The sequence below is a fragment of the Globicephala melas genome, chromosome 14 (genome assembly GCF_963455315.2).
Source record: "Globicephala melas chromosome 14, mGloMel1.2, whole genome shotgun sequence".
Lineage (NCBI taxonomy): Eukaryota > Metazoa > Chordata > Mammalia > Artiodactyla > Delphinidae > Globicephala > Globicephala melas.
This window is the reverse complement of record NC_083327.1, coordinates 32079605-32102596: the sequence shown is the minus strand read 5'-3', so window position 1 is coordinate 32102596 and position 22992 is coordinate 32079605. Positions and strand designations below refer to the sequence as shown.

At 34.1% G+C, this 22992-nt stretch overlaps 1 protein-coding gene across 3 annotated transcripts in view; it reads left to right on the top strand.

Annotated features, from left to right (window-relative positions):
• Nucleotides 1–22992, top strand: part of ASCC3 (activating signal cointegrator 1 complex subunit 3) — a 333519-nt gene that overhangs the window by 62388 nt on the left and 248139 nt on the right. For all 3 annotated transcript variants that reach the window (XM_030882956.2, XM_030882957.2, XM_030882960.3), the window contains exons 5-8: nucleotides 2596–2716; nucleotides 8592–8796; nucleotides 9507–9648; nucleotides 10243–10368. In XM_030882956.2, the coding sequence (XP_030738816.1) occupies nucleotides 2596–2716; nucleotides 8592–8796; nucleotides 9507–9648; nucleotides 10243–10368 (594 nt within the window). The remainder of the gene's footprint in view (nucleotides 1–2595; nucleotides 2717–8591; nucleotides 8797–9506; nucleotides 9649–10242; nucleotides 10369–22992) is intronic.

Genomic DNA, 22992 nt, shown 5'->3' with positions numbered 1-22992 from the left:
TAGAAGTCACAAATGCATATTTTTTTGTCTTGTTTCTGTTCTTAGTGGGAAACTAATCCAGTGTTTCACCATTAAGTATGATGTTAACTGTGGGATTTTCATAGATGCCCTTTATCAGGTATTAGAAGTTCCTTTCTAGTCCTAACTTGTTGAATGTTTTTACCATGAAAGGATGTTGGGTTTTATCAAATGGTTCTTCTGCATCTGTTGAGCTGATCTTGTGACTTTTGCTTTTTATTCTGTTGCTATAATATATAAATTGATTGTCTTATGTTGAACTAACCTGATATTCCTGACATAAATCTCACATTGTCATGGTATATAATTCTTTTTATAAATTGCTGGATTTGATCTGGTTTGCTTGTATTTCACTGAGGATTTTTGTGTCCATATTCCTAAGAAGTACTGGTCTTTAGTTTTCTTATGACGTATTTATTTGTCTGGTTGTGGGGTCAGAGTAATATTGACCTCATAAAATGAGTTGTGAAATATTCTTTCCTCTCGTTTTTGGAAATGTTTGTGAGGAATTGGTTTTAACTTAAAATGCTTTGTAGAATTCATCATTGAAGCCATCTGGACCTGGACTTTTCTTTGTGGATGTTTTTTGATTATTAATTTAATCTTTCACTTGTTTTAGGTCTATTCAGGTTGTCTGTCTTGGGTTACTTTTGGTAGCTTGTGTCTTTCTAGGAATTTGTCCATTTCATCTAGTCTGCCACCTCCAGGGCTTGTTACTGTCATTTGCTTGTTTATTTGTTTAGTGACCTGCTGGATTATTTTAGTGCAAACAGTTCCTTCTACCCTCACTCCACAGTGTTGAGCTTCTGATGTCGTTCCCAGGGAGCCGCACCTGTGAGTATACCCATAGTCACTTTGGGATGAAGGTAGTGTTAGCACAAACAACCCTTTTCTACGCTTCCCCTGACTCCATTCAGCTGTTCAGCTGTTCAGATCGGGACTTGAACCCACATGTGATCTTTACTAATTCCCAGCTGACCATTCTGATGTTTACAAAAATGCCCCTGGGACATAAATTCCTCCATAAACTAATCCAGTAAATTTGTGACCCCTTTGAAGGAGTAATTCCAAAGGTCAGTGTTGATATATAGTCTCACCCCAAGAGGGTCGTCCCAGTTGTCTCTCCCCTCAGTTCTCTCTTGTAACTTAGTTGTTGAATCTGTGAATCTTCTCCTAATTGTGGTTCACCACAACCTCTGCTCTTTCTGAGATAGCCCTTTGGCTTCAACTTCATGGCCTGGTTGCAGATGTGGTCTATTTCTTTGGAAGAGATTGGGATCTTTCTGTTTTATGGTTTGGTTCTACCCTCAGGCAAGATTTCTGAGGCAGAACTGTGGAGCTAGGAGTGGGGACAATGGAAGGCTTCTTTCTGAGTGACACCCCTGCTTTCGAATCTGAGTACTTGATGGAAGGGGTAGGCTGTAGCCTAAATTCTAGGCTTGCCTCTCCTTGTGTGGAATCACTGCCCTATCAGCCAGAGTGAGAGTGATTGGTCACCAGTATTTTCCTTGATGTTTTGCCCAAAGATAAGGCCTGTCCACATTTGGGGACAGGGTGGAAGACAGGTGGCCTTCTGTTTAGATAGTGTCAGTAAAATGAACAGCAAAAGGAAAATATTTACTAAATATTTAATGCCTTATATATACTCAACATAAAATTCCTACTTTTAATGATATTTTTATTTGTGTGGATTCTCTAAGAACAGTTAGAATTTGTTTAATATAAAATCTTCACATGTAGAATTAAAGTATAACATTTCTGGACAGGAAATATATATATACCCCCAAACCATATATGAGGAAATCTAAAGGCTTTCTGGCACAGTTATTTCATACAGTTATATAATTGAAAGTCTCTGAATCCTAAAACTGGTTCTGTGACTCTGGAATCAACTTAATCTGTGGCAATCACTCTGCATAGGAGAGTAGAATATGCATAAAAACTTTTAATAAAGTTACAGAAAGCACTTGCAGTACTGTGTTTCAGATTTCACATATATTAAGCATCGAAAATTATTGATACTTCCTAATTAAGCAATAATAAAATAATAAAAATACACTTTAACAGAAAAATACAATTAATTGTTTTTTAAGCACTAAAAATTTGTCATGTCATGATTTATTAAAACATTCTAATGATTTTTAACTCTAAAATGATAGCTCTTATTAGTAAGTTGTAAGAAAAATGGTACTCTGCACTCTATTTGGGAAAACCAGAATGGTATGTTAAAAAGCAAATTAATTTTAGAATTTCACTTGGTTATACCAAGAAAAAAACAAGTGTCAGAATTTTTTATTCTGTGATTTAGAGTTTTATATATAAATCATAATTATTTTAACAGTTGGATCGTGCTCTTTAATTATATAATTGCAGATAGTCTTATGAAGCTGAAAGCTCCTTAGCAATGTGAAGCAATGTAACTTTCCTAAGTTATTATTTTCTTATGATTCTTTTCTAAATACTTCTTAGTTCCTTCTGTGTTAGTTTAGCTTCATAGCTGTGTTGAATAGGGTGTTAATAACTTGAAAAAATAATTCATTTTGAGGTAACAGTTTGTTCTGATTTTCCTCTTATAAGCTGTTTGAACTGCTGGGACCTGATGGACTTGAACTTATTGAGAAACTCCTCCAGAACAGAATTACGATTGTGGACAGATTTCTTAATTCTTCAAATGATCATAAGTTGCAAGCTCTTCAAGGTAAGAAGTGTTCAGTGGTAATTCTATTTTAAAGGAAAAATTCATTGTTTAGCAGTCTATTTAATACAATTATACTTTTAATATTCTTTGGTTGATTATGTAGCTTACTGATACCATTCTCTTAAGTAGATTTTAGGTGTGGCAGATTATGAAACAAGTGTCAATGCCCTAAATAGGGTATTATGTCAGAGATTCTGTTTATGTTTAGGTATAGCAGAAGATTTGGAAAGACAAAAAAGAATTTTAAGGAAATACATATAGTGCTTAGAGTGGGTCAAGTAGAGTTATAATTTCTAACCACTTTTATTTTGAAAACTTTCAGACCTTAGTAGTGGTGCAAGGATAGTGTAATGAATACTCACATACTCTTCATGTAGATTCACCATCACTAACATTTTGCTTCCACCCCCCCATTATCATTCTCTACACACACACACACACACACACAGGCGTATGCACACATGGACACACACATATGCACATTTAAAATTTTTACTGAACAATGACTAGAAGTTGCAGACATTATAATACTTCAGATATAAAATTTCAACATACAATAAGAGTCTCCTGCTTACCTGAAATACAGTTATCACACCCAGCAAGTTGAACTTACATATAGCTATGTATTACATATGTTTGAAAACCCCAGAAGAATTAGAAAGAGTTGTCAAGGAAGCTAAAATTTTTTTTTTTTTTTAAAAGCCTGACTTACTATGACACAACTGATGCCAAACTCAGGTTTTAGGTGGTAAGTAGGAAAACTGAGTTTCTTACCTTTACCCAAATGTCTTTGCCAGCTTTATAAATAGCTTGGAATTTTTAAAAAGTGCATGGGCATAAGAAATTAGACCCCCTTCTTCAAACTAGTCAACATTTACCCTTCTTTTATGTAAGTGACGTCACCTTTTCCTTATGAGTGTGGCACTGAAAGGAAATTACAAAAAGAGCCTTAATTTAAATCCAAAATTTCTTATGGGTTTTCTTTATCCTACACTTTGATTACTGATAGTTGCCTTGGAGTTACTTTGAGATTTCTAGAAACTTTGAAGATTGGAGTTTAGCCACTTTGTCTTTCTGCAAGTCTCTTGGTTCTTTAAGTATATTGAACACTTATAAACTACCTTGCTGTAAGAGGACTTTCACCTGTTAAACAGTGCTTAATCAGACATTGCAATAAGCCAGCAGAACTTAGGAGCATTTAAAATGTGTATCTGCCAGAAGAAAAGGAATGAATTTAAATATCTGGTCTTGCGATGTAATTTCTGAGGATTTGATGTTCGTTTTGTCAGCCTTTTAAGTGCTGATACGTACTGATTCCACATTTTATTAGTGCTAATTTATTAACGAAAAGTTCAAAATGAGTTCAACTTCACATATTTTTTTAAGAAAGCTGTGGATGATGAGTTAATGTTTTGTAGTTTCATTATGTCCATTTTTGTTTAACATTTATACACAAACTTTATTCTACTAGGATAACTTTAAGAAGCAACACACTTTTTAACCTAAAACCAAATATTAAATTTGAATTATTAAAAAATATTTGAACCATCAGTCTGCCCTGAAATATTTTCTACTCTTCTCAATCAGCTTTTACTCTTTTAGTCTATGCTAGATTGTTACTAATGTTGCTACTATTTAAGAATAATAATTATACCATAGAAAATTGGGGGCATTTAAACAAACTTCTTCTAAGGACTGTGGTAAAAGAAGAGCTGACAAATGAGCATATTAGGTTTTTTGTGTATCTTGATTAAAGATGATTTTCCTTATTTTGGGGGGGAGGGAGAAAGAAATATTCTTGAAGAAAAGAATCATTAGACACTGTTACTTTATCACTGTTCTCATCCATTTATATCTTTTGATATAAATTTTATGTTAACGATCCTTCAAAATTCTCTTAAAAATACCAAATTGTATTTGTATTCTCTATTGAGCTACCTTAGTAAGACAGCTGCATCCTGCTCTTTTCTCTGTTCCACAAAATCATGGTCTTAGAGAGCAATAGCTTCCTGCCATTTAGCATTTTCTAGCTTTCATACTGATTTTCTTTGAATCCTTTTATCCAGATATATATACATCCACCCTACTTTATCTCTGTTCTTATAACCAGGAAATGTAAGGTAGGTGAGAAGTGGGTGGGTATTGTGTACTCACTGCTAAATTGAGGATAGTTGTGAATTAAATTCTGTTTTGGGGATGGTTGTAGAGAATGGTTAGTACGAGGTGTATCATAAAATAAAAATTAAGTTAGCTCATGCTGTCAAATGACAGTGTTTTGAGTAGTTATACAATACTTTTTCTGTCATAATAACATTTTAAAAGGATACAAGCTGTACGTGTTCTTCAGTAAAATTTTGTTTTAGAATTGCTGTTAAGCTTATTCGTTTCATTTCTTCTTGTCAATCTCTACAGTTAACTGAACCCAACAAGGAGAATCATGCACTTAAGCATTTGTGCTTTATAACTTGATTTTTAAAATCACCTATTATGTTCAATCTTATGGGATTTCAGTATATTCTGATTGAGGCCTTATAAAGCTATCAATGAGGTAGACATATTTTCTTCTTATAATTTTAATTTCCTTATTTTGATGATCACAAATGTGTCCAGTAGTATTTTGTTACTGTTACATTTGTTTAAAATGTTAATGTCATTAGCATAAAATATAGTATGTCACCCAAAGTATTTAGTTTCACGTACAAAATATTTAACATTCATTTATAGTAATAAGTACATGGCATTATTCACATTTTAAAAAATCCTGCTTAATATCTCTGTCATTGAATGTGTGACTTTGAAAGCAGGTTAATTTTTTTCATAGTTCAGAGTACATTTGAAAAATGCCAGTATGTTGCTTTCTTTCTCTAACACTGAGAGTTAGTTGGTTATAAATTCAATCATTATAATAGTATATAAGATTTATTTATAAAGTAAAACATATAAGACTTACTTAGAAAAATACTTTTGAGCTCTAAAATGTAGTTCTAATATAGATGGGATTATATCTTATTTCATAATTTTGAGATGTAATAAATCTTTATTTCTCACTTTCCTTTTTGCGACTTATAGAGCCATTATACGGAGGAGTTATTTCATGTGATTGAGAGTTAAAATGACTTATTCAAAATCATGTAATGAGATAGTGACAAATGTCTGAGAATTGTGAAGATTTGACTTAGAAAGCTAATTTCCCCCTCTTGATGCTACGCTTAATTCCTTCCTTGTTCTGTATTGGATCTTGGAAGTTGATAAAATAACTTGCACTGTGCTCCTTCAGAGTATGGACCAATTCCATTCTTCATTGTCTTCCTAGCCTAGCAGCAGTGCCTGGCACCTAGTAGATCCTTAACACAGTAACAGTATTGACTTGGTTTGCTTTCAGTGACATTCCTATCAGTTCTTTTAGGGCTGCAGTGAGCCAAGATACTACTACTTGGAAAGATTGAATTAAACACAGAAAGTAATCCTGTTGGAAGAAAATTTTTCCTGTATATTGAGTTGACCAACCACAGGTTTAAATTGTACCTTGTAAACACTGAGCTTTGATTGACCTGATTCCTCTTAGTGGTTCTAGACTTCTTCCATTTTTAAAAAAACTGCATTTCCCAAATCAAAACTACAATGAGGTATCACCTCACACCAGTCAGAATGGCCATTGTTAAAAAGTCTACACATAATAAATTCTGGAGAGGATGTGGAGAAAAGCGAACCCTCTTGCGCCTTTGGTGGGAATGTAAATTGATACAGCCACTATGGAGAACAGTGTGGAGGTTCCTTAAAAAACTAAAAATAGAACTACCATACGACCCAGCAATCCCACTACTGGGCATATACCCTGAGAAAACCATAATTCAAAAAGAGTCATGTACTAATATGGAGGTTCCTTAATAAACTAAAAATAGGGAATTCCCTGGTGGCCTGCTGGTTAGGACTCTGCACTTCCACTGCAGGGGCCTGTGTTCGATCCCTGGTCAGGGAACTAAGATCCCACAAGCTATGTGGCGTGACCAAAAAACAAGAAAAGAAAAACCAAACTGAAAATAGATTCACCATATGATCCTGCAATCCCACTCCTGGGCATATATCTGGAGAAAACTCTAATTTGAAGGGACACACGCACCCCAGTGTTCATAGCAGCACTATTTACAATAGCCAAGACATGGAAGCAACCAAAGTGTCCATTGAGAAATGAATGGATAAAGAAGATGTGTTATATGTATGCAATGGAATATTACTCCACTTTAGAAAAGAATGATATAATCCCATTTGCCTCAACATGGATGGACCTAGAGATTATTTATTTTTTTTTAACATCTCTATTGGAGTATAATTGCTTTACAATGGTGTGTTAGTTTCTGCTTTATAACAAAGTGAATCAGTTATACATATACATATGTTCCCATATCTCTTCCCTCTTGTGTCTCCCTCCCTCCCACCCTCCCTATCCCACCCCTCCAGGCAGTCACAAAGCACCGAGCTGATCTCCCTGTGCTATGCGGCTGCTTCCCACTAGCTATCTACCTTACGTCTGGTAGTGTATATATGTCCATGCCTCTCTCTCGCTTTGTCACAGCTTACCCTTCCCCCTCCTCATATCCTCAAGTCCATTCTCTAGTAGGTCTGTGTCTTTATTCCTGTCTTACCCCTAGGTTCTTCATGACAGTTTTTTTTTTCTTAAATTCCATATATATGTGTTAACATACGGTATTTGTCTCTCTTTCTGACTTACTTCACTCTGTATGACAGACTCTAGGTCTATCCACCTCATTACAAATAGCTCAATTTTGTTTCTTTTTATGGCTGAGTAATATTCCATTGTATATATGTGCCACATCTTCTTTATCCATTCATCTGATGATGGACACTTAGGTTGCTTCCATCTCTGGGCTATTGTAAATAGAGCTGCAATGAACATTTTGTGGACCTAGAGATTATTATATTACGTGAAGTAAGTCAGACAGAGAAAGACAAATATCATATCACTTATATGTGAAATCTAAAAAAGAGATACAAATGAACTTATTTGCAAAACAGAAGTAGGCTCACATAGAAACAAACTTATGTTTACCAAAGGGGATGGGGAAGGGAGAGAAATTAGGAGTTTGGGATTAACATATACACACTACTATATATAAAATAGATAAATAACAAGGACCTACTGTATAGCACAGGGAACTATATTCACTATCTTGTAATAACCTAAAATGGAAAAGAATTTGAAAAAGAATATATATATATATGTAGCTGAATCACTTTGCTGTACATCTGAAATTAACACAGTATAAATTAACTATAATTCAATTTAAAAAATGGTTAAAAAACCTGCATTTCCATGAAAAGGTGGATCATACTGTTTCTTTATTTGCTTTAGTCATCTTCTAAATATATCCTGAGCTGTATTTTAGTTTTATTTTATTTCATGTATAAATTAGTAGTGACATATAGACAGTTTAACAGAGTAAGGCCTATTACATAGGGAAAAGTATCATATATGTAAAGAATATCTTTATTTTATTATTATGTTAACAGTAAATGCTAATTAGTATTGATAATTATTATATTTACTGAAATTATATAAACAGATTTCAAAATTGTGAAATAGAAGTTTTAGGTTTCTGATGTTATATCCAAGAATTTATAACATTAAACTATTAAGTCTGTAAGAAGAAAATATCTGCTGACTTTTCCAAGACCAGTATACCATTTAGAAATTGTGATTTAGAAAAACTCTCCTTAAAACATATAATTGAATGTGTCAGTTAAAAAAAAAAAGAATTCTTAGAGCATTGTGCTATCTTATGTTTTGGTGAGAAGGAAAACAATGGTTTTCCTAAAGGTTAAGCTTGTAAAATATGATCTTAAATTTGCTTTGCAGACAATTGCAAAAAAATTTTAGGAGAAAATGCTAAACCTAATTACGGTTGTCAAGTCACTATTCAGTCTGAACAAGAGAAGCAGTTAATGAAACAGTATCGTCGGGAAGAGAAAAGAATTGCCAGACGAGAAAAAAAGGCTGGAGAAGATGGAGAAATTGCAGAAGGACTCCTGTGCTTTGATCCTAAGGAACTGCGGATACACAGGTAATAAAAGCCAGAAGCTGAAAAATGCTTGTGTTGTAATTGCTACTTTAATGTATCATTATCATTATTTAGTTTAGTTTTAACAAATTAGATGATTCTTATTTCTAGTCATGTTTTCTTACAAGAATAGAATTTTGTTGTATGAAAGCCTAATTTTCTGGGATAAAAAATCAGTGATCCGCTTAATTAGAATATTCTTGGTTGCATCAACGTAGGTGAGAGATTTTGGTGCTGTGCATACACCACTAGGTTAAACTTTATGAAGCGTACACAGATTTATTTTGAGACTTTTTTCTTTCCTACCTTATTGAATACATTTTCCCATTTTGTTATCAAGAAGTAGAAAGGAGAAAAATGAAATAAAGGCATTATTATACATGGTGTTTAAATATTGAAACCCATTTAAAAAAAGGATTTTACACTTTGTTAAATATGTTTGGATTGTGACAAAGAAAATTATAAATAAAAAAACATTAAGTCAAACTTATCAGATGATGTTATCTAAAAATAGTACCTGAAAATGTGTTGATGCTTATATGGTTACACAGAAAATTTCAGGATTGCTAATAACTTCATTTGTGTAGTTTAATTTCTTCACTTTTATAGTGGAAGGCTGCGTGAAATAGTTATTATAATGACTTTGTTTTAGTATATGCTTTCGTTTGCAAGATAAAAATTACAGATTTAGCCTATTATTTTTGTATTTACAGAGAGCAAGCACTTATGAACGCTAGAAACGTTCCAATTCTGAGCAGGCAGAGAGACATGGATGTTGAGAAAATACGTTATCCACATGTTTATGATTCCCAGGCTGAAGCCATGAGAACATCTGCATTCATTGCTGGTGCAAAGGTATGCATTGGTATATGACCACTTTTGGATAACATGTCTGTTCTGAGGAAATGACACATTGATTTTCCCTGTTTCTTTTGTGATTCTAGTACTAGTTGACTCTTCTATGCTAAATTGTATTTTTAAATATTGAGGGAAATGAGACAGTGCAGTTTATGTAAAATTCTTAGCGCATGGTAGGTTTTCAAAACATATTTGTTCTCCTCCCTTTCATTATTTATGCACCTTGTGTTTTTGAGTTTTAGCGGTTGCATCACTTTTTGCCTAAACTTTACACTGTGTATTGCACATTTTCCCTGGCTACATGACTACATTTGTCTTCAAGAATACCATCTAATTAATGTACACTTAAAATTCATCTACATAATATGGTTCGTGTGTTATATGAGATATCTGATTCATGAATGCTTTGTGTGTGTGGTTTTTTGTTTGTTTTGTTTTTTCTTGTTTTCCTTTAAATTAGCTAAATTTATTTACCAGTGCTATGTCATAAAACAAATAGTGATCTTTTTTCTCTCTTTACTTAAAGAATCTTTACCAAAGTAATTGTTCTGTTTTGTATTATTATTGGATTTTAATTTTTGATGTTTATAGATGATTTTACCAGAAGGAATCCAAAGAGAGAACAACAAGATATATGAAGAAGTAAAGATTCCTTATAGTGAACCAATGCCAGTTGGGTTTGAGGAAAAACCAGTTTATATCCAAGACTTAGATGAGGTAAAATTATCATTTTATAAAGTTGATATTTTTGATGCTTGTTATGTTTTTGAATGCATTCGTATTGGAAAAATTATTTTTAAAAGTTAGTTGGTTAATACAGTAAAGAGATACATGCAGTTGGTTACTAATGAAGTAGGGGAGTTTAAATTAAAAAAAACACATATATACATATATTTCTTTACACATTGAACATATTTATGTATATTTTGTATATGTATTTCTATAATTTTATGTTTATTTTGGTTATTTTAGCTAATATTTCATTTAACCTACATAAGCTGACTTAAGTAAACTGTTTTAAAGGATTCATGTATCGATAGGTCAAATGTTCAACCTATGATAAAATAGAATATTATTTGGGCCAGGACCAAATTCCAAACTATTTAATTAACTTTCCCTCAGCTTTTAAATTTTGAATAATTTCAGTCCTATGGAAAAGATGCATGAATAGTACTATTCTTATACCCTTTTGTCTTGATTCACCATTTGTTAAAATTTTTCCATATTTGCTTTATCTCAAAGTAAAATATTTCTTCATTTAGTTTAAAGTATATACATTATTTAAGGTTAACCTTTTCATCACCAAAATGAAGTTGCTTTATTTTCATATATATATTTCATATGAAGTCATTCAGAAATATCAAATAATATAGGCAAGCAAAAGGAGCAGCAAAAAGAATAACTACAGCCAACCAAAATTGACTCCATTCTATACATGTGTGTGCATGTTTGTTTTGTTTTTACAAACATAGAATTATATCACACATTTTGTTCTATGTTTGTATATATACTTATATACATCTTTCTATGTCAGTAGACATATTTCTACAGCATCATTTTAAATTACTATACAGTATTCCATTTTATGTCTTTATTAGTTTTAAACCAATTTGTTATTATTACAATTTTAAGTTGTTTCCTGCAATAAGTTTTTATAATAGACTAAAATTATAATTAAATCTTATATTAATGGGTTTCATCCTGTGCATCAGAATTATCTGTAGAACTTTTTCAAAATCCAGATGCCTCGGTCCCTGTTACATCATAATCTCTTGGGAGGGGCCCACATATCTATATTTTGAATATGATTTTTAGAGCTTTGTAGTTGATTCTGAAATGCAGCCAGGACTGAGAGCCTATAGGATTAAATAATTATATATATAATTCTTGTTAAACCTTACCAATCATTATAAGGATTATCATCATGAAGATTTAATTTTATATATTAAATATTAACATTTTTTCATATAAAAGCATCATTGACGTGCATTGTCTATGTAATGAACGAGCCAGGCTTCTTAGTTTTTTTCATACTTATTTCAAACAAATACTTTGTTCATTTTAATTTAGATTATAGGAGTAAAAGAGATTTCTGAATGGGTTAATTCCATCTGCAGCCTTAATGTCTCTTTGCCATGTAACCTAATACACTTGTAGGTTCCATGGATTAGGATGGGAACGTCATTGGGGATCATTATTCTCCCTGCCACACACGATATGGATGACCACAGTTTAGCTGTTAACCTGTTGAAGGACATCTGTGTTATTTACAGTTTTGAGCTGTTACGAATTTTTATGAGTCTGTTTGGGCTGCCGTAACCACAGCCTAGTTGGCTTAAACAACAGACATTTATTGTTTTGCAGTCCTGGAGGCTAGAAGTCCCAGATCAAGGTGCCAACAGATACGTTTTCTGGTGAGGACTCTTTTCCTGGATGGCAGCCAGGTGTTTTCTCTCTGTGTCCCCGTGGCCTCTTCTCTGTGTGTGTACTCAGAGAGACCTCTGGTTTCTTTTCCGCTTCTTATAAGGACACCAGCCCTATCGGATTAGGGCCCCATTCAGATGACCTCATACAACCTTAGTAACTTCCCTGAAGGTCCTGTCTCCAAACTCACTTTGGGAGTTAGGGCTTTAATTTATGAAACTTGGGGGGGACATAATTGCATCTATAACATGGTTAAAGCTGCTCTAGACATTGTTGTACAGGTTTTTGTGTGAACATAAGTTTTCATTTCTCTGGGATAAATGCCCAAGAGTGCAATTACTCGGTCATATTGTAGTTGTGTGTTTAGTTTTCTAAGAAACTATCACAGTTTTTTTCTAGAGTAGCATTTTATATGCCCATCAGCAATCCAGGGTGATCTAGTTTCTCTACATATTTGCCAGCATTTGGTGATATCACTATTTTTAATTTTTATTTTAACCATTTTAATTCATATTTTTATATATTATTTATATTTTTATTTTAACCATTCTGATAGCGTGTAGAGAGTTCTCATTGTGGTTTAAATTTGCACGTTCATAAGGGGCAGTAATTGGGGAATAATACATTCAAATGCAATGTGTCATTATAAGTACATAAGTAAACTGTTTGCCGTGTTAGCAATGTAGATAATGATCCCACCAGATGTCGTTAACCATGGATATTAATATAGAGCTCAGGAGAAAAATATAGATGTTAACAGAATGTGAGTTTAGTTAGATGCTTCTGTTGGTTTGGATCTTTTTTATGCAAGGCATAAAATCTTTAAAATCATAGGATGTTTCTGTATCAGGAAAAGTGCTCTTGAATATGGTATCTTTCTCTTTTCACTAAGATCATAATTGGATGCCATTCCTGACAGTCCTATGGAACTATAGATAAAACAGTTTTATGTCCTCCCACTGACTGAATGTCGCATCAGATAAATTTGTCCTGTCTACTTAAATTACTTCTATAATTTGATTAAAAAGATAATGAGAATTTTAAAATTCTAAAATGATGTGCAAATTTTCTGTTAATACTGTTAAATGGGTTTTATACTTTCTTGGAGAGGCAATAATCTAAAAAAAAAAATTTGATGGATTTCTGTATTAGAACTCACTCAGTTGGAAGTTAGAGAAACGAAACTGAAATCAAGTTTTAGCAATGAAGGCAGAATGTTGGCTTTTCTAACTAGAATGTGCAGGAGTAAAGCTGCCTATGTGTCCAGATGGATATATAGGTTCACATGATGTCATCAGATCTTTTCCTCTGTCTTCGTCGTTCTCTTTCTCCATCTCTTTATTTCCTTCTCTTCTCTTTCCTTTCCCCCTTATCTCCTCCTCCCTCTCTTTTACCCCTTCTCCCCCTCCTTTTATTTCTCTGGTTCTTTTCATCCCAACTCCCAGATATGCTTTCTCCATATAATCAGGGAAGAACATAGGACGGCAACTCCAAGCATATCTGCTTCCCTCTCCTCTAATTCTAAAAGCAAGAGGGTTTTCCCCACAGAAAACCCCTGGGATACCATCAAGAGTCAAGGAGGAATTTACCAAAGAAAGATGAGTGCTGTTATTACCTTAAAAAGGAGAAGGAGAAAGATGCTAGGCAGATGGAATTATGTCTTTGATATTTTGGTGAAAGAGTGAGGTTTGCTTTTTTGTTGGTGTTAAGTAAGTTGACTGCTATCTATTTCCACAGTTGGGAGTTATATTTTTTAAATAGCCAATAGAGTGTTATTCAGCAGAATTGAAATACTGATCCAAATATACTGTTTAGTTTGGAAAGGTAATATAAAAGATGCATATAATGTTTCATTTGAGAAGTTAAGAAAGTTGAGTCCTATGAAGTCTGAATGTAGAAAATTTGAGATTTTCTGTGACCCCAGGTTATTGAATTCCATGCTTACAGGCTGGGTTCTGGGGGAAATGATGAATAGGGTATTATCCCTGATCTTAAGTTATTCTGTGTAGTGTATCTGCCCCACACCATTTCCATGGAAATAACTAATACAGTAGGGTATGTTGTACAAATTTCTATGGCGGCACAGAGAAGGCAGACTAAGTTCACAGAAGAAGCCGTCATGAAGGTGAATGAGGGCACAGGATTTTGCCCGATAGACAAAGAGGGTGGGGGGTATAGATGAAGGATGCTCCACGAAACAGTTTGTGACCTTTTGTAAACAAGTATTTCAGTATTATTAGCATGTAAGCTACATGTGGAGAGTGGCAGCAAATTAGTTTAAAAGAGACTTAATAGTGCACATGAAGGGCTTTGAAAACCATAGTAGGTTTAGACTCAATATTGTGGGAAATGCTACTTCTTAAAAATAAAAGTAAATGATCAAGTATTTTCACTTCCAGAATTACTGTGGTTGCAATAAAAAGCTGATGATTGAGAGTAGAACTGCTGCAATAGTTCAAGGGAAAAATGCTATGTGCCTGAATGAAGACAGTGGATCCTATATAGAAAGTGGGACAGTGGAGAATAGTTTAGCTGTTAGTACATGTAACGTCTGATGACTGGTTTAAGTGACAGGAGATGAAGCAGAGAGAAGAAACTGGAATGACATCCAGGGTAACATGGGCGAGTGCCAGTATCATTTATTAAGATGAGAAATAGGAGAAAAAGAAAAGGTTTGTGCATGTTAAGTCCGGGAGGCAGTGTGTTGGTGAAGTGCAAGGCCTGTGAGTCCAAGCTGACAGGTTGAATCTTGGCTCCCCACATTCTAGCTGCGAGGCTTGGGGCAAGTTACTCTCTGAGACCCAGTGTTTCACTTGTAAAATTGGGGTGATAGTACCTACCTCATAGTTTTATTGTGATGATTAAATGAGTTAATATATGTAAAACACTTTTAAGTGTGTTGAGTACTTAAGACATTTTAGGTAAAATGTTTGCTTAAAATGATAAATGTAAACTGACACTGTGAGAGCAATCATAGTATGGATAAAATGAAAAGACTTATTGTTTCTTTGGAAATTATATTTATTAAATAAATTACTTCTGTGTTCATTTATGCTCCTCAGCTATTCTGTCATTCCAAATACATAAGTCACTCTATGAAGACATAGGGTAGTTTTCAGTTAATTGATAGAAACTAAAGAAACCAGTCATTATAATTACTAACGTTTGTGGTTATCGCAAGACTTAAAGTTTGGGAAAAGGGAAATAGAAGAAGTATAAAAAATGTTACTTTTCCTTTGGTTTTACTTTGTTCTCTGAGCCTGAGTGCATCCTAAAGCTAAAGAGTTTAATGACACAGTTTGATTCAATCAATTTACAAAGGCAAGAAAGCTAAAAGAAGCATCCAGAGAAACACTTCAGAATGTGAATCTTTTTTATGAGATCAATTTGAACAAGATAAAATGTCACTAAAATCTGGACATAGGCCCAAATAAAAAGCCTTTCCCTGAAGCATCCCACAGCCCGCTTATTATACTGTCAGGCATATCATCAGTTTCATCAGAACATGACCTTGAATCACTAGCTGCCTTTTTAAGAGGTGGTATCAAGAAATAGTAACAAAATATGAAGTTTAAAACTGAAAAGTGAGTTTGCAGTGTTTTTCACACTGATAGGGATCTTAGCAAAGAAGATTTCATAAATTTCATGATGAAGGAAACAGTGTGGCAAAAATTAAATTTCTAATCATTTTAACAAATTTGAATTTCCCTTGATGCATGCATAGCCTCACCTGGCAATTAAAGCCATGAGTATTCTGATAAATTTGCTGCCATATTTGTTTGTCAGATTTTTCACCACTTATTACCACCAAAACAAATAAATGAACAAACAAAACATGTAGATGTAGACTCCTTCTACATCTATTGTAAACTCCACAATACATTGTTATTCTTTTTGCCTTAACAGTCTTTTAAAGGTATCATTTAAGATATCTAAATAATAACCAGGAAAAGTTTTTATACTCGTGCACCTATCTGGCACCTTTATGCCTTTGTGTAGGTAGATTGAGATTTCCATCTGGTATTCATTTCTTGTAGTGCAGGTCTGCTGGTGATAAATTTTTTCAGCTTTGTCTGAAAACAACCTTTTTTTTTTTTGTCTTTGTTCTTGAAAGATATTTCATTTGTTATGGAATTCTAGGTGGACAATTTTTTTTCTAGTACTTACAGATGTAGCTGCCTTGCCTTCTTGTTTACATTGTGTCTGCTAAGCATGCCCTCATTCTTAATCTTCCTCTCTATGTAATATGTCTTTTTTTTTTCAGGTTGATTTTTAAGATTTTCTTTGTATCACTGGTTTTAGGCAGTTTGATTATGATGTGACTTTGTATTAGTTTTCTGTTATTGTATAAGAAATTACCAGAATACTAGAGACTTAAACTATCCATTTATTATCTCAGAGTTCTAGAGGTCCAATTTGGGTGGGCTTGACTGGGTTCTCTGTTCAGGATTTCACAAGGCCCAAATCATGGTATTGGCTAGACTGAACTCTCACCTGGAAGCCCTGGGGAAGCATTCCCTTTCAGATTCATTCGGGTTGTTGGCCAAATCTATTTCCTTGCAGTTGTAGAACTGAGGTCCCCATTTCCTTGCTGTCTGTTATTCTTAGCTCCTAAAGGCTGCCCACATTCTTTGGCATGTGGCTCACTCCATCCTCAAAGTCAGCAAAGGCTAGCTCGAACCTCTTGTGTGCTTCAAATGTCTGACTTCTCCTGGCAGCTGAAAAAACTCTCTGCTTGTCACTACCATGGTGTGGTTTTCTTCAGGTTTTTTTGTTTTTTGTGCTTGGCATCGGTTAAGCATCTTGGATCTGTGGATTTATAAAAGTTTTCATCAAATGTGGGAAATTTTCAGCCATTATTTTTTCAGAAATTGTCTGCCCCCTTCCTTCCTTTCAGGAGCTCTTATCATAGGTATATTAGGGTTCCTGAAGTTGTCACACAGCTTAATGATGTTCTATTAACTTTAATTTTGTTTTGTTTTGTATTTTTCTTTCTTTATGTTTTATTTTGGGTAGGTTTTACTGCTTTGCCTTCAAATTTAGTATTCTTTCCTTCTGCAGTGTCTAAAGTGCTGTTAATCTCATCCAGTGTGTTTTTCATCTCAGTCATTGTAGTTTTATCTCTAGAAGTTTGATTTGAGTTCTTTTAATATCTTTTATGTCTCTACTTACACAATCATTTCTAGAGCTTAGGGGGTCATAAGACTTTTTCTGTAGAGGAACAGACAGTAATTATTTTAGGCTTTGTGGACCATATAGGGTCTCTGTTCCATATTTATTATTGCTTTTTTATTAAGGTACCCTTTCAAAATATAATAACTATTCTTAGGTTATAGGCTGTACAAAACAAATGAAAACAGGCCTCAGGCAGATTTGGTCCACAGGCCATAATTTGCTGAATCTTGCTCTAGTTTCTTGAACAGTCTGTCATTTATGTTATTTCTGGATTGGTTTTAATCAGTTTTTCTTATTTCTTATGATAATTTTTTTTCTGCTTTTTAGTTTGTTTGATCCTTTTTGACTGAATCCCAGAGATTGTGATTTTACCTTGTTGAGTACTGGATATTTTTCTTATAAATATTCTTGAGTGTTTTTCCCTGGGACATAGTTAAGTTACTTTGGATTGGTTTGATTATTTCTGGTCTTGCTTTTAAAATTTCTTAGGTGGACCAGAACAGCATTTTAGTCCAGGGCTAATTTTGCCCCACAGCTGAGACAAAGTCTTCTGAGTACTCTACCTAATTCTCAGTTAATTAGGAGGTTTGCTGCTGTGGCTGGTGAGAACAAGAACTATTCCAGATGCTGTGTGGTCGGGTTTGAATTTGCTTCCTCTAATTCATTCAGATGGTTCTTTCCCTGTACCTTGGGTAGTTTTCTCATATATGTGTGCTGTTTAGTACTCACCTAAAGACTTGAGGGAGACTCTCTGTAGATCTCTGTAGCTATCAATTCTCTCTGATTATTTTTTTATAATAAAAATATCTTCCCCAAAAGGAGAAACTCAGCTCTAGGGAATAAAGTAGGACATAAAGCTGATGGAATAGAACGTGAAGCTGTGTTTTAACAGAGTCTTCAGTGTTTATCTGTGGATTTTATTTTTCTTTTTTAAAATCTGTGGATTTTATTTTCTGAACCAAAAGCAGCAGATAAATCTGGAAATTGGGAATTACAGTCAGCCCTTCATATCTGGGGGTTCTGAATTCGTGGATTCAACCAACTGTGGATGGAAAATAGTCAGAAAAAAAATTCCAGAAAGTAAAACTTGAATTTGCCACCAACTATTTATATAGCATTTACCTTGCATTAGGTTTTACAGTAATCTAGAGATTACTTAAAATATACAGGAGCTGTGTACAGGTTATATGTAAATACTACACCATTTTATATAAGGGACTCGAGCATCTGCATATATTTTTATCTGCTGGAGTCCTGGAACAACCCTCTCAGACACTGAGGGACGACTGTATAGCAAGACAAAAGGTATGTTTTCCCACCTCTCTCTGAAGGAGGCTAATGGCTAATGCGTTCCAAGATAAGTTGTTATCAAAGGAAGGAAAAAGCCTTCTTCTCACGGTTAAATTATGAAAAGTAAGGTGTACTTTCAAGTAAGGTTTTAAGTAAAATGAGAAAGGAAAAAGGACTTGACCCCACCTCTCCTTTTCCATTCTTTACCTACGATGGCGGTTCTCATTCGGCATTTTGCCACCTCCCACATCCTCCTCGGGAGACGTTTGGCAATGTCTGGAGACACTTATTTGTCACTTCTAGGAGGATGCTACTGGCATCTAGTAAATATAAGCCAGGATGCTGCTAAACATTATACAGCGCATATGACAGTCTCTCACAGCAAAGAGTTACCAAAATGTCAATAATGCCAAGATTGAGACACCCCTAAAGAACAGAGCTGTCCGCCAGAACTTTATGCCGTCCATAGTTGGATATCTGGAAACTTGGTTCTTTTCTCTTCTTCTTCTCCTCCTCATCCTCCTCTTCTTTTTTTTTTTTTTTTTTTTTTGGTCTCTTCTAAGCATTGAGCAGATCTAAAACTATTACAGAATAAGTTTGTTAAAACTTTTAAACTTCAATCACTTCCTTCCTAACTTCTTTGATGTTGTTTTCATGTACTTTAGTTCTATCTTGTTTTAGTTTTTACACCAGATACTATTATCGTTATTATTATTTTATAGTCAATAGTTATTTGGATTTCCTATATATTTTGCTCATTGTTTTTTAATTTTATCTAGTGCTTTCATGTTCTGTGACTTTTCATTGCCTAAATTTTCTTTATTGGGAATCTGGTGGTGGCAGATTAAGTTTCTTTTAATTTTTGTTAATCTAAAATACCTTTATTTTACCATTATTTGCAACAGATATTTTAGCTGGTAATAGAATTCTAAGTTCACAGTTATTTTCTCTTAGCATATTAAAGATATTACTATGTCATCTGCTTTTCATTTTTGCTTTTGCAAAGTCTGCGATCAACCTAGCTGTGATTTGTTTTAAGGTAAGATTTCTCTCTGGTTGCTTTTCAGATCTTCCCTTTGCCCTTGGAATTTTCTAGTTTTACCACCATGTTTCTAGATAAAGCTTTCTTTTTAACTTCTTACTCATTTTCTCATTCTGTTGTCTGCTTAACATCAGCAGACAAAGAGGAAGGAAAAAGGACTTTACGTTTTTCATGCACCTAAAACATGGCAAACATCGGTAGATAGTATTTTTAAAAAATCAGCAAGATGTTTCCCCTGTCTTCAGTGAGCTTGCAGCATAGTTGGGGGCATAAGATGGCATCTCTGTTGAGTATTTACCAACAGTATACTGTGGAATGTACTAAGTACGAAATCAGTAGTTTGGATTTAATGTAATCTTAAATGGAAGGCAGAGGGATCAGTGCAGGTTATAGCTGTTAATGAAGATTTTTTGGAGAACTTGAGACTTTAGTTGTTTCTCGACTGCTATGATCTGGGGGATTGGGCTTTTTCTGAAGAATGACAATGAACTGAACAATGTTTTTCATGATGTGGGGTGTATAGAGAAAGGAACAGTTCCTGATTTTGTGTTGAAAACTTTGTGTAGACCTTGTATAGAATATTGGAGATTATGTCTTGTCCATATTACTTTGTATATAGAAACTTTAAAATGGTATTTTTCTTATAAAAACTTGGCCATTGTCAGGAGGGCCATTATATTATGTATTCAAGTATTATTTAAAGTATTACTATGGAAGGTGTAAGGAAAATCTTTAAAATTTCTCAGCTTACTCTCAAAAGTAATTGGGATTGGATTTTGATGCACTCAGTCTGCTGTGTGTGGAAGTATGCTTTTGATAATATATTGTCTTCTGTTTTAGGGGTCAATAAATGTTCAATATGTAAAAATTTGTTCCATTAGATAAGCTTTCCTATAAATGAGATTTTTATATATTTTTGACTCAGCAAGTATTTAAATTATATGATTAAAAAGTAATGTTTACTTGCTATGAAAGTTCACTATAGTTCAAATATATGAAATAGCTAGGTCTCATTTGAAGGGAAGTGCTATTTATATTTTCTTTTCTAAAAAAGAATTAATTGTGTCTGTATGCCCTGAACTTTTTCAGGATTGCAGTACCATAAAGTCTACTGGGAACACTTGCAAACAGCTAACTAGGAAAAGGGCACCAGCTGCTTGAAGAATACCTGCTAAACTAAGGAGAGTTATACCTAGCATCTGCCTAGCATCTAGCTAGGAATAATCGAACAAAATAACTTTCTTTACAACTTATACTTTATTGATTTTATGGGGAGGGAAATTAGAAGAGAGAGCATTAAAAGCATAATGGCATATTGAGCTACGCCAGAATGATAATTTTAGAACTCAAATGAATTCAGAAGTCTGAAAAGTAGATGAATTTAGCTTATAATGTGGGAATTTCAAGTGCTTTAGAAATGGACTTAGTCCATATCTTCCAACATATCTATGTATTGTGGTTACACAGGCCTATCATAAATAAACAAATATTGGGTATGATTGTATTGCTACTCACAGGTTTTCATTATTTGTCTCTGAAAATATGTACGGATTGGTTATCAGTCATCAGCAGTCATTTCTTGAACTCTTGATTGATGCAAGAGTTCCAAAAGAACTCTTGGTGGGTACCAAAAGATTTAGAATTATGATCGTGCCTTTGAGGAACTTACTATCCCATTAGGCAAGTAGAACTGATGTTGAATTCTCAGCTTCACCATTCGCACATTTTGTGGTATGGATCAAGTTACATAGCACATCTAAATTTGTTTCCTCATCGGACTATTTATTCTGAAAAGATTACATGAGTCAGCACACAGAATATGTGTAGCACTATCTGTGATATATTTTGGGAGATTAGCCACCCAAACTGCAGTATGATATTGCAATCCTGAAAAAGTTCAGGGCATACTTTGAATCTTTCTGTTAAGAGACACTGATAGGTGGAATTGTTTTGGTATAAATAACTTTAAAATTCCTCAAAGATGAATACTGAACGTAATACAGAAGACAGCTTTAAATTAATAAAGATAAAGCACAGGAACTTGCATTTTTTTAGTTAATACTGTGCATTTCTTTAGGTACCTTATATCACATTATTTAACTTAATCACCTTGTATAAACACTGAAAACAAGAGGTTTTGGAGAGGACAAGTTTAAATTTGATCCAATGGTGCAAATATCCAAGAGGGACTAAATAAACGTAGGTAGGTCACCTTGCTTTTTGCATTCTCAGCAAGCTCTTACATTCTTGATAAATTTCAGAGTTGTATGAAAATAATAATTATGTAATTTTGGGTAATTTTAAATGTAGCAGAGGAAATCAATATATAAAGAAATCTTAATGAATTCTTAAGCAGTCTGCATAATATCATGTTTTATTGCATATCTTTCATGATTTCTTTAAATGTTTTGTTTATCCTTTAAATCTTTACATATTACACAAGAAGTTCAAGTAAAGCATTTATCTTACAGGGGGTCCCCTTACCTAACTTCTCCCTTCTAATTTGATACATGTTTAAACAGAAGTTTTTCTGAGTAAAATGTACTTTGTTCTTTCCAGAGTAGGTTGTGTTAAATTATGAAAAAATCAGATGACTAAGAAAACCTTAATCACTGTGTTGGGAGTGGGTAGGGAAGGTTGAGCTAACAGTTCTCAATCCTGTTTGTACTTGATAATCACCTGGGAGACTGTTAAGAAACGTCCAGATTACTGTTCCCCACATTAGCAAATAAATGAAGATCTCAAGGGTTGAGTCCTGAAAAATCTGTCATTTTTCAAAGCACCAATACTCCCTACTCCAAGTAGGAAGAACCTGTTCTCAAAGCATCAGCCGCCTCAGCACACCCTCAGCCGAGCTCCTCCCTAGCAGTCTTTGACTAGGTCCTTCCCCCACTCTTTTGGGTGGTGGGTTCAGTGTATTTGTAACGCCTCTTTTTTTTTTTTTTAAATACTCATTTATTTATTTGGCCGTGCCGGGTCTTAGTTGCGACACGTGGGATCTTCATTGCCGCATGAGGGATCTTTTCGTTGAGGCATGCGGGATCTTTAGTTGTGGCATGTAGGATCTAGTTCCCTGACCAGGGATCGAACCCGGACCCCCTGCATTGGGAGCCTGGAGCCTTAGCCACTGGACCACCAGGAAGTCCCTGGAACCCTTCTATGTGAGCTTCAGATCTCATGAGGGGAATGAGCAGTAAATTTCAATTTAAGGAAGCCATTTATAAGTCCAGTTTACTGCTTGTTTCCCTAGTAAGGAAAATTCTGAGATCATCTCTTTTATGGGAATGAGTTAATGACATTAAATTGTGTTTTTAAAGTATTGGAAAATTTAAAAGGTACCAATTTAAATAGGCATTTATAAATTTTTGTTCTTCAGGAAGTCAGTACCAAGTATGTTATTAAGCATTGGA